Consider the following 14594-nt stretch of genomic DNA (forward strand, 5'->3'; position numbering starts at 1 on the left):
GTTGTTATATTCTTGTACATAGGGACAGTATTAGTACTTATATTCTTGTACATAGGAGCAGTATTATAGTAGTTATATTCTTGTACATAGGAGCAGTATTATAGTAGTTATATTCTTGTACATAGGAGCAGTATTATAGTAGTTATATTCTTGTACATAGGGGCAGTATTATAGTAGTTATATTCTTGTACATAGGAGCTGTATTATAGTAGTTATATTCTTGTACATAGGGGGCAGTATTATAGTAGTTATATTCTTGTACATAGGAGCAGTATTATAGTAGTTATATTCCTGTACATAGGGGGCAGTATTACAGTAGCTATATTCTTGTACATAGGGGTAGTCTTATAGTAGTTATATTCTTGTACATAGGAGCTGTATTATAGTAGTTATATTCTTGTACATAGGGGGCAGTATTATAGTAGTTATATTCTTGTACATAGGAGAAGTATTATAGTAGTTATATTCTTGTACATAGTGGCAGTATTATAGTAGTTATATTCTTGTACATAGGGGGCAGTATTATAGTAGTTATATTCTTGTACATAGGGGCAGTATTATAGTAGTTATATTCTTGTACATAGGGGGCAGTATTATAGTAGTTATATTCTTGTACATAGGGACAGTATTATAGTAGTTATATTCTTGTACATTTGGAGCAGTATTTTAGTAATAGCTTTTATAGTTTCTCAGTTTAGTATACATCCTTATTACATTTTTTATAGACTTTTTTAAAAACAATTTAGTTGCTGTTGTCATACTTGCATTGATATTGTTCCATCTTTATTGAATATATTATTGTTCCAGCTTGTTGTGTTAGTAATACTATTTTTGGCTATTAGATATTGTTATTAGAACAATTTGTGGTTTAGCCACTGTAATTGGGCAGTGAATTAAACTAAGTTGCTAAAAATGAAGCGAGAATGAAATGTCCTTAATTGCACAATGAAAAATTGGAAAACTGTTTGCAATGTTTCACTGTTAGACCACATTCACACGTTCAGTGTTTGGTCAGTATTTATAAGCCAAAACCAGGAGTGGGTGAAAAATTCAGAAGTGGTGACGTGTTTCTATTACACTTTTCCTCTGATTTTTCCACTTTGGCTGCAAATACTGATGTAAAATACTGGCCAAATACTGACCGTATGAATGTGGCCTTAGGCTAAGGCCGGTTTCACATTCGCGCTTTTGAGCGCAGCGACGGCCTGCGCACGGCCGCCGCTAAGCCCCGCCTCCACCGGTATCTCCGCCTCCGGGCGCATGACGTTGCATGCGTCGTGCGTCCCCTATCTTCATCACAGAGGGCGCAGGCCGTGCGCAGTCTGCGCACAGTCTGCGTTTGGCGACGCATGCGTCCTTTTGACGGTGCGCCGAGCAGCGCCAAACGCAACCTGTTGCATTTTGGTTGTGCTCGGCGCACCGTCAAAAGGACGCATGCGCCGCCAAACGCAGACTGTGCGCAGACTGCGCACGGCCTGCGCCCTCTGTGATGAAGATAGGGGGCGCACGACGCATGCAACGTCATGCGCCCGGAGGCGGAGATACCGGTGGAGGCGGGGCAGGGGGCGGGGCTTAGCGGCGGCCGTGCGCAGGCCGTCGCTGCGCTCAAAAGCGCGAATATGAAACCGGCCTAAGAATTTGCATCTGAACTTGCAGATCCACAGTCTGAGGATTCTGTTCTGAGACATGTCCACTTTGCGTTTGGTGCAGGTCTTCACATCGTCAAAAGTACACATGCAGCGGCAAAAGCATACCTCTGCATGGCCTGCGTACCCAATGCTAAAGATAGGGTACGCAGGCGGCATGCACCCAAAGGCGGAGCTGACCGGAGGAGGCGCAGCAGGGGGGCGGAGCTTCAAGGCGAGCATCCGCTGTGCCTCCAAACGCAAATGTGAAACTAGCCTTACTGAGAAATTAGCGTTTGAACTGGTATGTACATGAGGCTGAAGAGCTATGGTAGATCTGAAGCCTCTTTCACTCCAGCTCTATTCCCCACTTAGCTCCACTGCCTCCTGGTTCACTGACAGCTTCAATGCTGTGTGATATCAGGCAAAGGAGCTGTCAGTGAAGCAGGAGGAGTTTGAGGTGAGCGGGGAACAGAGCTGAAGTGACAGAGGCTTCAGATCTGCCATAGTCCTCAGCTTTATTTGCTTCTCAATTCTAAAGCTGATTTCTCAGTAATGGAGGTACATGTACTGTAAAGGTATTGTTGGAAATCCTGATGACAGATTCCCTTTAATTGCTTTCCGACATGTGCTGTAATAATACGCACATGTCGGATTCCCCCTGTTTTGGTGCGGGCTTCAGCGCTGAGCCCACAGCTTTCAGGGCACATGACAGCTGATCTATACAGCTGATATGTGCCCGCAACAGCCACAGGTGGAATCACGATCCACCCATGGCTGTTAATATCTTACAGCGGCATTTAACTCTCGCTTCCTGGAAGTGCGACACTGTTTCTGCCCATCACATGTCACATGATCGCGGGTCACTGATAGGTTGGCATGTCAACCAGAGGTCTGCAGCAGACCTCTGTAGTTGTCATTGCCAGATTGCTATGAGCGCCGCCCTGTGGTTGATGCTCCTAGCAAGTGACCATTTCCGCTACACACTGCAGCTTCTAGTCTCCCTAGTCTTCTAGTCTTCTGAAGAATGCAAATAGTAAAAAAAAAAGTTTTTAAAAATATGAAAAAAAAATGTAAATCACCCCCCCTTCACCCCACTCAAAATAAAACAACAAAAAAAATATACACATATTTGGTATTGACACGTTCAAAATTGCCCAATCTATTGACAAAGAATTAACCCGATCGCAATATGGTGCAACGAAAAAAAAATTCAAAACGCCAGAATTACGTTTTTTTTTTGGTCGCCGCTACATTGCATTAAAATGAAATAACGGGCGATCAAAACATTGTATCTACACCAAAATTATACAAATAAAAACATCAGCTTTGCGCACAAAAAATAAGCCCTCACCCAACCAAGATCACGAAAAATGGAGACGCTACAGGTCTTGAAAAATTGTGCCATTTTTATTTTATCAAATTTTGTATTTTTTTCACCACTTAAATAGAAAACATTTATTTATACATGTTTGGTGTCTATGAACTCGAAATGACCTGGAGAATCATAATGGCAGGTCAGTTTTAGCACTTGGTGAACATGCTAAAAAAAAAATCCAAAAAACAAGTGTGGAATTGCACTTTTTTTTGCAATTTCACAGCACTTGAGATTTTTTTGTACCACTTTCCAGTACAAAATATGTTAAAACCAATGGTGTTGTTAAAAAGTACAACTTGTCCCACAAAAAACAAGCCCTCACTGGCTCTGGGAATAAGGGGAGCAAAAAACTCAAATGCAAAAATGTATAATGGCCCAGGGGTTAAAGGGAATCTGTCAACGGAAGTTGGCGGCCTATGTAAATGGCCTGTGTCCGGTCCAATGGGCGGTGTTTCTTCTTTTTTTTTCCACCCCATCCATGGCCCCCGTCCACGATCTTTTCCGGAATTCTAGTAGTTCTACTCGATAGTTTGCGCATGTGGGTCGCCCTCCCAGGGCTGTGGGGCACTCGGTACCGGGCCCGATGAGCTTCAATGGGAGATGTCACGGCAGCTGGGACCCGGCCCATGGCCCTGGGCGCCCATTGTAAAAGGAGTTGTTTCAGTGTGCTTGTGGTAGTGAAAGTTTATCAGTGATTCGTGATGCCACCTGTGGTGTTCGTCAATGGGGATGTAAGCCGACGCTGCAGACAGATCCTCTGGGACAGATGGTGTGGTGCAGCAGTGATGTTATAGCCCTCCACAGGCAGGGCTGTAGTCCCAGGGCAGTGTAGGTGAGGTGACATGCAGATGGTGTAGTGTAAGGCGCAGAGGATGCAGCAGTGCTGGGCAGGTTCTCGCAGGAATGAGTGGAGGATACCAGGGCATATAGTTCCAAAGCTTTACTCACAGTGTGTTGTACAAACAGGTGCCCGCCTCCGTGCCGTGTCCTCCGAGTCAGGGACTCAGTCAACCTCCAGGCCAGATGGAATACTCCTTTCCAACACTCCACCAATATGTGCCTTTCTGAACGTCTCCTCTGATAGCGCCTTTAAATGAAGTACTCCTAGTACTGAGTTACACTGGAGTTCCTCCTGTCCGATGTTCCTATGAACTCTACTTGTACGGCAGACAGCTGTAGCCTGCTTCGGGGACTCCTTGCTACTAAGTCCCGGCTCACTGTCCAGTTGCTGTTGTGCCCCCAAGTCTTGTGTGGGAATAAAGTGGTCACTACTTCTATTCCTCCAGTGTCTGCTGCAGGACCATTAGTATCCATACAACCTCGGGGACAAGGCCCCGGCCTTGCGCTTAGAACTTCTAGGACGGGTGCTCTTCTAACCCACGTCCTCTGTTCTCTCTTGCTCGTCATGCTCCGTACTAATCTTTCCTTCTATGGAGAATCAGGCTTTCAGACTACGTTGCTCTTTCTCTTCCTCTCCCGTGCCAGCAGACCTAGGTCACTGGGATCCGCTGCAGCACCTCCATCCATCCATCCCTCTCTCCGGGGATCTTCTCTTCTCCAACTCTCTAACCAACTGACCTCTAATCCTAAACTGTTCCCGGTCCTTGTAATGTAATCTAACTCCACCCACCTCCCAGCACGTTTCATGTTCCAAGCAGGGAGCCACCAATGGGTGCTTCGCTATACTCCAAGCAGGGAGCCGCCGAAGGTGCTTTGCTACACTACTTTGTGGTGTGAGGTGCAGGTGTTGGAGTGTGGTCAGAAGCCTCCAACCTACCTGGATGGTGGGGTACTACACCTCAGGAGGCGGTGCAGTACCTCTGTGGCGACTGAGCCTCAGGGGCACCACACATGCGCAAAGCAATTTGGCTTCGCGCACACGCAGTATGCTTTGCCCAACTGCGGGCAAAGCCTAAAATCATTACTGCACATGTGCCGGTACACTAAGTCCCGAAAGTATTTTGCTGTGTTCCGAGACATAGTGTACCGGCGCATGCGCAATAATGATTTCGGCTTTGCCCGCAGTTGGGCAAAGCATACTGCGTGTACGCGAAGCAAGATTGCTTTGTGCATGCGTGAACTATCGAGTAGAACTACTAGAATTCCGGAAAAGATCGTGGCAGGGGCCATGGATGGGGTGGAAAAAAAAAAAAGAAGAAACACCGCCCATCGGGCCGGACACAGGCCATTTACATAGGCCGCCAACTTCCGGTGACAGATTCCCTTTAAAGGGTTAATTTGTGCGTATTTATAAGTTATTTTCTACTTATTTGTCTATTTCTTTCTCTGGTTGCCATTGTGAGCATATTTTCTTGGAATCCAAATGTTTGCACCGGATTTCCGGATTTTTTCTCGGAACGAATGGTCCATAGAAAGTATGGAAGACATGTCAGATTTTGATCCGAGGGTTGCATTAAAATCATCCATGCAAGTCAATGGATCCATGGAAAAATTGGACTGCAATCAGATCGCAGTCTGATTTTCATGGACCCTCATGGAAAATGAGGAGAATTATATACTTTTTTTTCCACATACAACAAAATTGGATGACAGGCGAACCACATTCTGATCAAACTCTGATCAGAATAATCGATCTGATTTTCTCATATGCAAAAAAATTGGATGAGGCTTTAAAATCAGCAAAATTTCCTTTTGTGTTCTCAAGACCTCTAGCTTTGCACTCAAGAGGGGAAATCACCCTGAAACACGTTTCAGGGATTAGTGGATTTATATGGAGAATCAAACAGATGTATTTTTTAAGTCTAAAGAAAATTCCTGCTTTTGGAACCAAATGCGTTGCAATTTTATCCTGCTAAAGCATTGTGTTCTACATCTTGCTAACGATGGAGCACTGCGCTCAGACACCCACTGCAGTCAGTGTGGGCTACATATGATTTCTGTATTAATACATTGTCTATGTCTTCTAATAAGTCGGTGACCCATACAATAGGAGACAGCAATGACTATTTTGCATGTTTTTGTTACAACTCCCATCATAGAATGCTTGAGTAATGCTCCCAATAACGAAAGAGCAGCTCTATATGATTGTCTAAATCTCAATCCCAAACATTGCTACTGCCATATAGTGCAAAAATAGCCTACAGTACAGTGCCAGAGTATCAGCGCTGTCATATAGAGCTCAAATAATATCATAATGGGTCGCCCTCGCACGCCCAGGGCAGTGGGGGTACTCGGTACCGGGCCGGTGTCAGGGGGATGTGTCACAGCAGCGGTGACCCGGTCCGTGGCTCTGGGCGCCCAATATCAATGGCAGTGATGTTAATGGTTTTAAAGTTTATTAGAATAGTTTGTGACGCCACCCGTGGTGTTTGGCAAGTAAGATGTTGAGCCAACGCTGCATACAGATCCACTGGAACTGATGGTGTGGTGCAGCAGAGATGGTATAGCTCCCCACAGGTGGAGCTGTAGTCCCAGGGCAGTGTAGGTGCAATGGATGAGGAGAGGCGCAGAATGTATGGAGGCTGGTACCCAGGTGTAGCGGTGCTGGAATAACTGGAGGACACCCGAGTATGCGGTTCCAAAGCTTTACTCACTGTTTGCAGTTCACACAACTGCCTGCCTCTGTACTGTGTTCTCCAGGTCAGGGCTCCAGCCAACCTCCAGGCAGGATAGGATTCTCCCTTCCACACTCCGCCAACATGTACCTTACTGAACGACTCCTCCAATGCGCCTTTAGGTGCGAAGCACTCCAGTACTTAGTTACCCTGGAATGCCTCTCTCTAGGTGTTCCTAGTCTCTACTTGTATGACAGACAGCTGTAGCCTGCTTCGGGGTCTCCTCACTGCGTCCCGGCTCTCTATTCAGTTGCTGTTGTGTCCCAAGTCTATGATGGAAGCAAGGCGTTAGCGGCTCACTACTCCTCCGGTGTCTATTGCCGGACACAAAGATCCAATCAACCTCTGGGACCGGGCCCCGGCCTTTGCGCTCTCTGGACTGGAAGGGTTCTCTCTCTTTCTCAACCTGCTTCCCACCGTCCTTCTATTCTCCTTCGTTCCGATCTGTTCTCTCTCTCTTATGGAATCTGTAGTCTCCAGTCTACGTCTCTTTCTCCTTCTCTTCCTTCCCTAGGGATCTTGTTCCACTAAGACCAGTCCTCAGCCTCTCCTGACTGACTGCCTTCCTCCGCCTTGAGCTCCTCTCAGGCTGACCTGCTGTCAGCCTGCTCACTCTCTGGGACTCACCCCAGACTGACCTGAAATCCTACACCTTCCCTCTCTTTTATATCTCACTCCACCCGCCTCCCAGCACATCTCGTGTTACGAAGCAGGGTTCCACGAGGGGTGCACTGCTAACCCCCAGCCTGAAGCTGTTAGGTGGCCCCACTGAACTATCCTGTGTGTGGAATGCAGGTGTGGAGTGTGGTCAGGAGTTCCCACCTTACCTAGATGGTGGGGCACTACACCTTAGGAGAAGGTGCAGTACCTCTGTGGCGACTGAAGCCTCAGGGGCGCCACAATAACAACCCCAAAAATAATCCACAGTATTGCCTAAATATCAGTCCTGTACTGTGCCACCATATCGTGAAAAAATATAGCAAGAAGCAGTGACGATTAAATCTGTATATAGAACCATCATACAGTGTGCAAGAATTACCGAGATATAGCTCTATACATTATACAGTAAAATGAAATAGCTGTAAAATGCCTCACTAATAATGTAATACAAGCAATAGTAAGATTTCAGTAGCTGCGGGCCTCCTGCTGGGACATGATTTTGCAATATATTAGTTGTGCAAACACAAGTCGACCTGCGGCCGGCAGCGCTCTGTTCTGTGGACTAAGAGGCTCAAACAGGACCCTAGATCTCAGCACCAGAAACCTTACTTTAGGCACTATAGGTCTCAGACGTAGAACTCTATGCTCCGGAGATCCAATGCAAAATCTGTAGCAGGGACAGCAACAAATAAGAAAAAGGCGTGAGCTTAAAAAAAAAAGTAAATTATGATTCTGCGCCAAAGAGTATAAAATTCAATGCCGTAATTTATCAAGTTTTCTGAAGTGCATTACGGTAAGTGTCTTTTATTACTACCGAGTGTCTGGAGGAGAAAGTCAGCTTGTATGGAGGGTTACCTGAGTTCCTTCAGTCACGGTGTAGGCATGACCCTGGACAAGACCGTTCTGCAGCTCAATGTTCCCAGTGTGTAACTGAAATAGAATGATATAGAATATCAGAGATTTATCATATCGTTACATACACATATGTATATTACTCAGGAGCTGCAACATGATCTATTGCCATCTAACCAAACAAACCTACGGAAACCAGATTGAGCTTCATCTTCCTGGATTGTTAGTTTGGATCATGGGATTGAGATATCATATGAAGAGAATCACAGGAGAAGGACATCATGGTCGGAAGAAGAGAAGGAACAAGGCGAAGAGGAAGACCAGCAACCCGATGGCTTGATACTATCGAGATAATGCTGGAGAAGAAGTGGACCTATCTAAACGTGCACATGATCGATCTTCCTACAGATCGTTCATCCATCAAGTTGCCATGAGACAAAATCAAGCTGAAGGCTGTTAAATAAATAACAATCTTGGGATCGATTACTTTTGATGCCTGTTTGACCACACTTTGACTTTGTCCCAAAATGTACCGCATTTTGGGTTTTACTACATCACCATTTTTGAACCTCCCTCCTGAACTAAGTCCGACCATACTAGATACTCAGCTCTGCTAAGTCTCTGCCTTTGATTATGTTTGTTTCCATTCTTAACTAATAATAACCTAAAAGCTGCCAGAAGGACATGACAGGTGCAGATCAATATGCAGTCATGAGAAAAACAAAGTTGAGGCGGTGTGCGAAAATGTTAGTAAACCCTTACTGCTTTCATAAGAATTAGAAGTGTAAATAGCAGCCAGGTGTTACTGATCAAAAGTCCTAAATTCATTGTTCCTCAACAAGTGAGAGACCGCCTCCATATTTGTAGAAGATTTGGAGGTTTGCTGGTCCGGAACAGTGAAGTGTTTGTTAACCCAAAGAAAAAAATACATTAGCGATGATCTTAGAGACATAATTGTTGCCTCCCAGCAATCTGAATAGGGTTATAAGGCCATTTCCACAAATATTTGAAGTCCATCATTCTGCAGTGAGAAAAAATAATTACAAGTATTTAACATTCAACAGAGTTCACAGTCTTTCCAGGAGTGAATGTCCCAAAAAATTCATCCCAAAATGTCAGATTGTGTAGTGTTCATGGAAATTGCAAGAAACCTAAGAGCTACAGCTCAGATGCTAAAGGCCTCAGCATGTTATATATTCAAGTTCATGTGAGCACAATTAAAAAAAGAATATAAAAGTATATATTGATTCAAAGAGTTGCCAGAAGGAAACGTCTTCCTTCTTGATGTAAACAACTTAAATAAAAAATGTTTGACCACCATTTGCCAGCAGTGCAGCCATTCTGTGTGTTGTAATCTCAGTAGAAAGGTTTCATTCAAAGGTATTCTGAGTCAAATGTGAGGCCATGAATCCAAACCTAAAAGCTTGGCCAAAAGTGGGAGGAGACACAGATTAGATATTAGAAAAAACTTTTTGACAGTTAGAGTGATCAATGAGTGGAACAGGCTGCCACGAGAAGTGGTGAGTTCTCCTTCAATGGAAGTCTTCAAACAGACGCTGGACAGACATCTGACTGGGATGATTTAGCAAATCCTGCTTCGAGCAGGGGGTTGGACCAGATGGCCCAGGAGGTCCCTTCCAACTCTACGATTCTATGATTCTATGAAGTGGGTCTTGTAGTGGTACAATGACCCAAGCAGCAAATATACCGTATATCAGAATGGCTGAAAAAGAAAAGAATCGCGGTGATGTACAGTCCACAGTCCAGACCTCAAACCAACGGAAACACATTGCAAGAGCTGTAGATGAACGAATAACCACAAACTTCAATGATGTTAAGCAATGTTGTAAAGAGGTGGCCAAAATTCCTCCCGAACGATGTGAGACAGTGATGCAGAAAGCCATTGCTGCTACAGGTGGTTCTACAAGCTATCGATTCATACTGTGTACATAATTTTTCTCTAACTGGTTCTATAGTTTGGTTTAGGGCTTGGTATATATATAATAACATGCATTTTTGTTCATCTGAGGTTGTGTTTACCTAATATAAGACTTTCTAAGGACCGGGATTTTATTATGTTCTGATCTGTAAAGCCACAGAATTCAAACGGGGTGTAGATAGTTGTTCTCATGACTGTACAAATGTTTGGCTTTGAAGTAAGCGCCACCAAGTTTTTCCCCAAATTTGATTTACTTCGTTATCCAATTCTTTGGATGGTGACAAGTCTTTGCCTGATAGAGATTACTTTAGGTTTTGCTAGATTGAATAACAGGCGTTGGCACCAAGAGGGCGGCTAGAAATTGGCAATAATGTGCACAAAGATGTGCAAACAAGGCAACCAGGTAAAAGAAGGACTAGGAATGGCAGAATGATTAGAGATGGGCAGACACCTGGATGTTCGGGTCTGGTGGGTTCGGACAAACAATTATAAAAAGTAGAATCCGAACCCGGACCCCATTCACTTGAATGGGGGTCCCGACGATCCAGTGTTTGCCACGCTGTCATGTGTATGACAGCGCTTTAAACACCACTTCTGATCGGCGGTGAAATCATCCCCGCTGGTCAGAGAGCCGTGATCCGAGGTATAAAATTTACCTCCGGTCACTGGTGTCAGCCGATGGGACTACTGATCCCATCATCCGACACCTACTGCCGCTAATAACAGTGAGAGCAGGAGTGGCGGATGGGAGTATTCATCAGCCGCTCCTATGCTGTAAATAAATAATTGAAAAAAAAATGGCGTGGGTTCCCCTGTATTTTTGATAACCAGCCAGACAAAGCTCACAGCTGGGGGTTGCAACCCTCAGCTGTCAGCTTCAGCAAGGCTGGTTATCAAAAATAGAGGGGTCTCCATGCTGTTTTTTAAATTATTTAAATAAATAATTTAAAAAACGTCGTGGGGTCCCCCCCATTTTTGACAACCAACCTGACTAAAGCAGACAGCTGGGGACTGAATTCACAGGCTGGTAAAGGGCCATGGATATTGCCCCCCCCAGCCTAAAAATAGCAGCCCACAACTGCCCAGAATAGGTACATCTATTAGATGCGCCAATTCTGGCTCTTTGCCTAGCTCTTCTCATTTGCCCTGTAGCGGTGGCAAGTGGGCTTCATAGTTGTGGGGTTGATGTCACCTTTGTATTGTCCGGTGACATCAATCCCATGGATTACTAATGGAGAAACATCTATAAGACACCTATCCTTTACTACTCCTATAGTCACATTGAAAGAAAACACAGACACCCAGGAAAAAAAGCCCTTTTTTATTTTTCCTTTTGTTTTTCCTTTTATATTGGATTTTATACTCACTTTTCCAGGTGTTGTTCCACCCATGAGAGATCCTGATCGTGCAGCAGCTAAAACAATGTCTTCCAGGTCAGATGGGGGTTTGGTTAGGTTAAAATCCATTTGCACCCCTCCTGTAAAATCCACCATTGCTTCTGAGATGAATCCCCAGTGCAGATTCTGGTAGGAGCCTCGCAGCCTGAAAGAACGGAAGCAGAAAAATGAAGGCTGAAAATATCATTCAATTTTATCCAATAATAAGTATTAACAGATCATCTCTAAAGCAGTAGTGATATATGGAAAGATTGCATGATGGAAAAAACAATCTGCTCTGGTAATAGGTCCTTATGACAACACTTACTGGTCTATGTTCTGATGTTTTACTGTATTTAAGATGTTCAAATCCATGTTCACATATATAATAACATACTATATATACAAATAAGACTAACACGACTAAGGCTAGTTTCACATTTGCGCTTTTGAGCGCAGCAACGGCCTGCGCATGGCCGCCGCTAAGCCCCGCCCCTGCCGCGCCTCCGCCGGTAGCTCCGCCTACCGGCGCATGACGCTGCATGCGTCCTGCGTCCCCTATCTTTATCACTGGGGGCGCAGGCCGTGCGCAGTATGCGTTTGGCGGCGCATGCGTCCTTTTCACAGTGCGCCGAGCGCAACCAAACTGCGCAGGCCGTCGCTGTGCTCAAAAGCGCAAATGTGAAACTAGCCTAAGGCTACTTTCACACTTGCGCTTTTTTGCTGCGCGTTTTTTGCGCACACAAACACATGAAAAAAATGCATCATGCGTTTGTGTGCGTTTTTTGCAGGTTTTGGTGCTTTTTTTGCACATACGTGCGCATTACAATACGCACGTATGCGCACCCATAGACTATAATGGGCATTTTACTGTAAAAAAAACGCATGCGCACGCAAGTCGGACGCACAAAAAATGCAACAAGATGCATTTTGTGCGCCCACTACAAAAAAGCACATGTGCATACAAACGCGTACAAACGCATGTATATGCGCACCTATGCGCACCCATGTTAAAGTATAGGGAAAAAAACGCATGCTTTTTTTTGCGCTAAAAAACAGTGCAAAAAAATGCAAGTGTGAAACCAGTCTAAGAGAGTGTGAACGATTTACTGGATCTAGAAAATGTGAACAAAATCGAGAGTTCAGAACAAGAAGTGTACAGGATAACTAATGCAATGTATGTACACAGTGACTGCACCAGCAGAATAGTGAGTGCAGCTCTGGAGTATAATACAGGATGTAACTCAGGATCAGTAATGTAATGTATGTACACAGTGACTGCACCAGCTGAATAGTGAGTGCAGCTCTGGGGTATAATACAGGATGTAACTCAGGATCAGTAATGTAATGTATGTACACAGTGACTGCACCAGCAGAATAGTGAGTGCAGCTCTGGAGTATAATACAGGATATAACTCAGGAGCAGTAATGTAATGTATGTACACAGTGACTGCACCAGCAGAATAGTGAGTGCAGCTCTGGAGTATAATACAGGATGTAACTCAGGATCAGTAATGTAATGTATGTACACGGTGACTGCACCAGCAGAATAGTGAGTGCGGCTCTGGGGTATAATACAGGATATAACTCAGGATCAGTAATGTAATGTATGTACACAGTGACTGCACCAGCAGAATAGTGAGTGCAGCTCTGGAGTATAATACAGGATATAACTCAGGAGCAGTAATGTAATGTATGTACACAGTGACTGCACCAGCAGAATAGTGAGTGCAGCTCTGGAGTATAATACAGGATATAACTCAGGATCAGTAATGTAATGTATGTACACAGTGACTGCACCAGCAGAATAGTGAGTGCAGCTCTGGAGTATAATACAGGATGTAACTCAGGATCAGTAATGTAATGCATGTACACGGTGACTGCACCAGCAGAATAGTGAGTGCGGCTCTGGGGTATAATACAGGATATAACTCAGGATCAGTAATGTAATGTATGTACACAGTGACTGCACCAGCAGAATAGTGAGTGCAGCTCTGGAGTATAATACAGGATGTAACTCAGGATCAGTAATGTAATGTATGTACACAGTGACTGCACCAGCAGAATAGTGAGTGCAGCTCTGGGGTATAATACAGGATGTAACTCAGGATCAGTGCAGTATAACATATACTTACTTGGCATACGCTTTCTCTAATAGAGATGGCCAAAACTCATTGCTGACACGTGGTTGCACTGACAAGTAGTTTCCATTGAGCATCGGCAGCCGATCATCGACAACCACATCAACCCATTCTCCATACTGCCAAAACTTAAACAGAAAAACACAGGAGTCATACAACAGGTCATATTTCAGGGTTACTACCTTCCTTACCTTATGGTGAAAATAAACATCAGTAGCATCAATATCCAAAGTCAGATTCTTTATTTATAAGAAATATTTCTATGTGGCAAATACAGTTGGGGACAATTGATCCTCACTTCCCAACTCATCGGACTCAGTCACCTGTCGGCATAGGATGGAAGGCCTCCTACCTGATGACCTCCGCACCTCTTCTTTTGATTAGGCTGGCTAATGAAAAAAAGTCGCTCAAGTGCTACACATGGCCCCTGACCCTACAGCCACAGATTACGGATGAGATCAATGGACTTGGTAATGCACCTCAATTCCCAGTTATTCTAGTGGCAAAACATCATAGCAGTTTGTATGCGCAATATTATCATAGTGATCTGGTTTGTAGTATGGAGCCCCATATAAGAGCAGGTTAAATGTGTAATCTGCAGCCCCCCTCTAACAGTAATCTGGATGTGTTATCTGGAGCCGCCCTATAATAGCAGTCTGGGTGTGTAATCTGGAGCCCCCTATAACAGCAGTCTGGGTGTGTAGTCTGAAGCCCCCGATAACAGCAGTCTGGATGTGTAGTCTGGAGCCCCCTATAACAGCAGTCTGGGTGTGTAATCTGGAGCCCCCTACAACAGCAGTCTGGGTGTGTAATCTGGAGCCCCCTATAACAGCAGTCTGGGTGTGTAGTCTGAAGCCCCCGATAACAGCAGTCTGGATGTGTAGTCTGGAGCCCCCCTATAACAGCAGTCTGGGTGTGTAATCTGGAGCCCCCTATAACAGCAGTCTGGGTGTGTAGTCTGGAGCCCCCTATAACAGCAGTCTGGATGTGTAGTCTGGAGCCCCCCCTATAACAGCAGTCTGGATGTGTAGTCTGGAGCCCCCCCTAT

General features: G+C 44.8%; 1 protein-coding gene across 1 annotated transcript in view; it reads right to left on the reverse strand.

The window, feature by feature from the left end:
- LOC141060083 (calpain-13-like) overlaps nucleotides 1–14594 on the reverse strand; it is a 134437-nt gene that overhangs the window by 79794 nt on the left and 40049 nt on the right. Inside the window, 3 exon segments of the mRNA XM_073556360.1 lie at nucleotides 8094–8168; nucleotides 11397–11571; nucleotides 13541–13674. Of these exon segments, the coding sequence (XP_073412461.1) occupies nucleotides 8094–8168; nucleotides 11397–11571; nucleotides 13541–13674 (384 nt within the window).

Source organism: Dendrobates tinctorius, unplaced genomic scaffold, assembly GCF_039654945.1.
Source record: "Dendrobates tinctorius isolate UK_male_01 unplaced genomic scaffold, ASM3965494v1 ptg000232l, whole genome shotgun sequence".
In the NCBI taxonomy this organism is placed as follows: domain Eukaryota; kingdom Metazoa; phylum Chordata; class Amphibia; order Anura; family Dendrobatidae; genus Dendrobates; species Dendrobates tinctorius.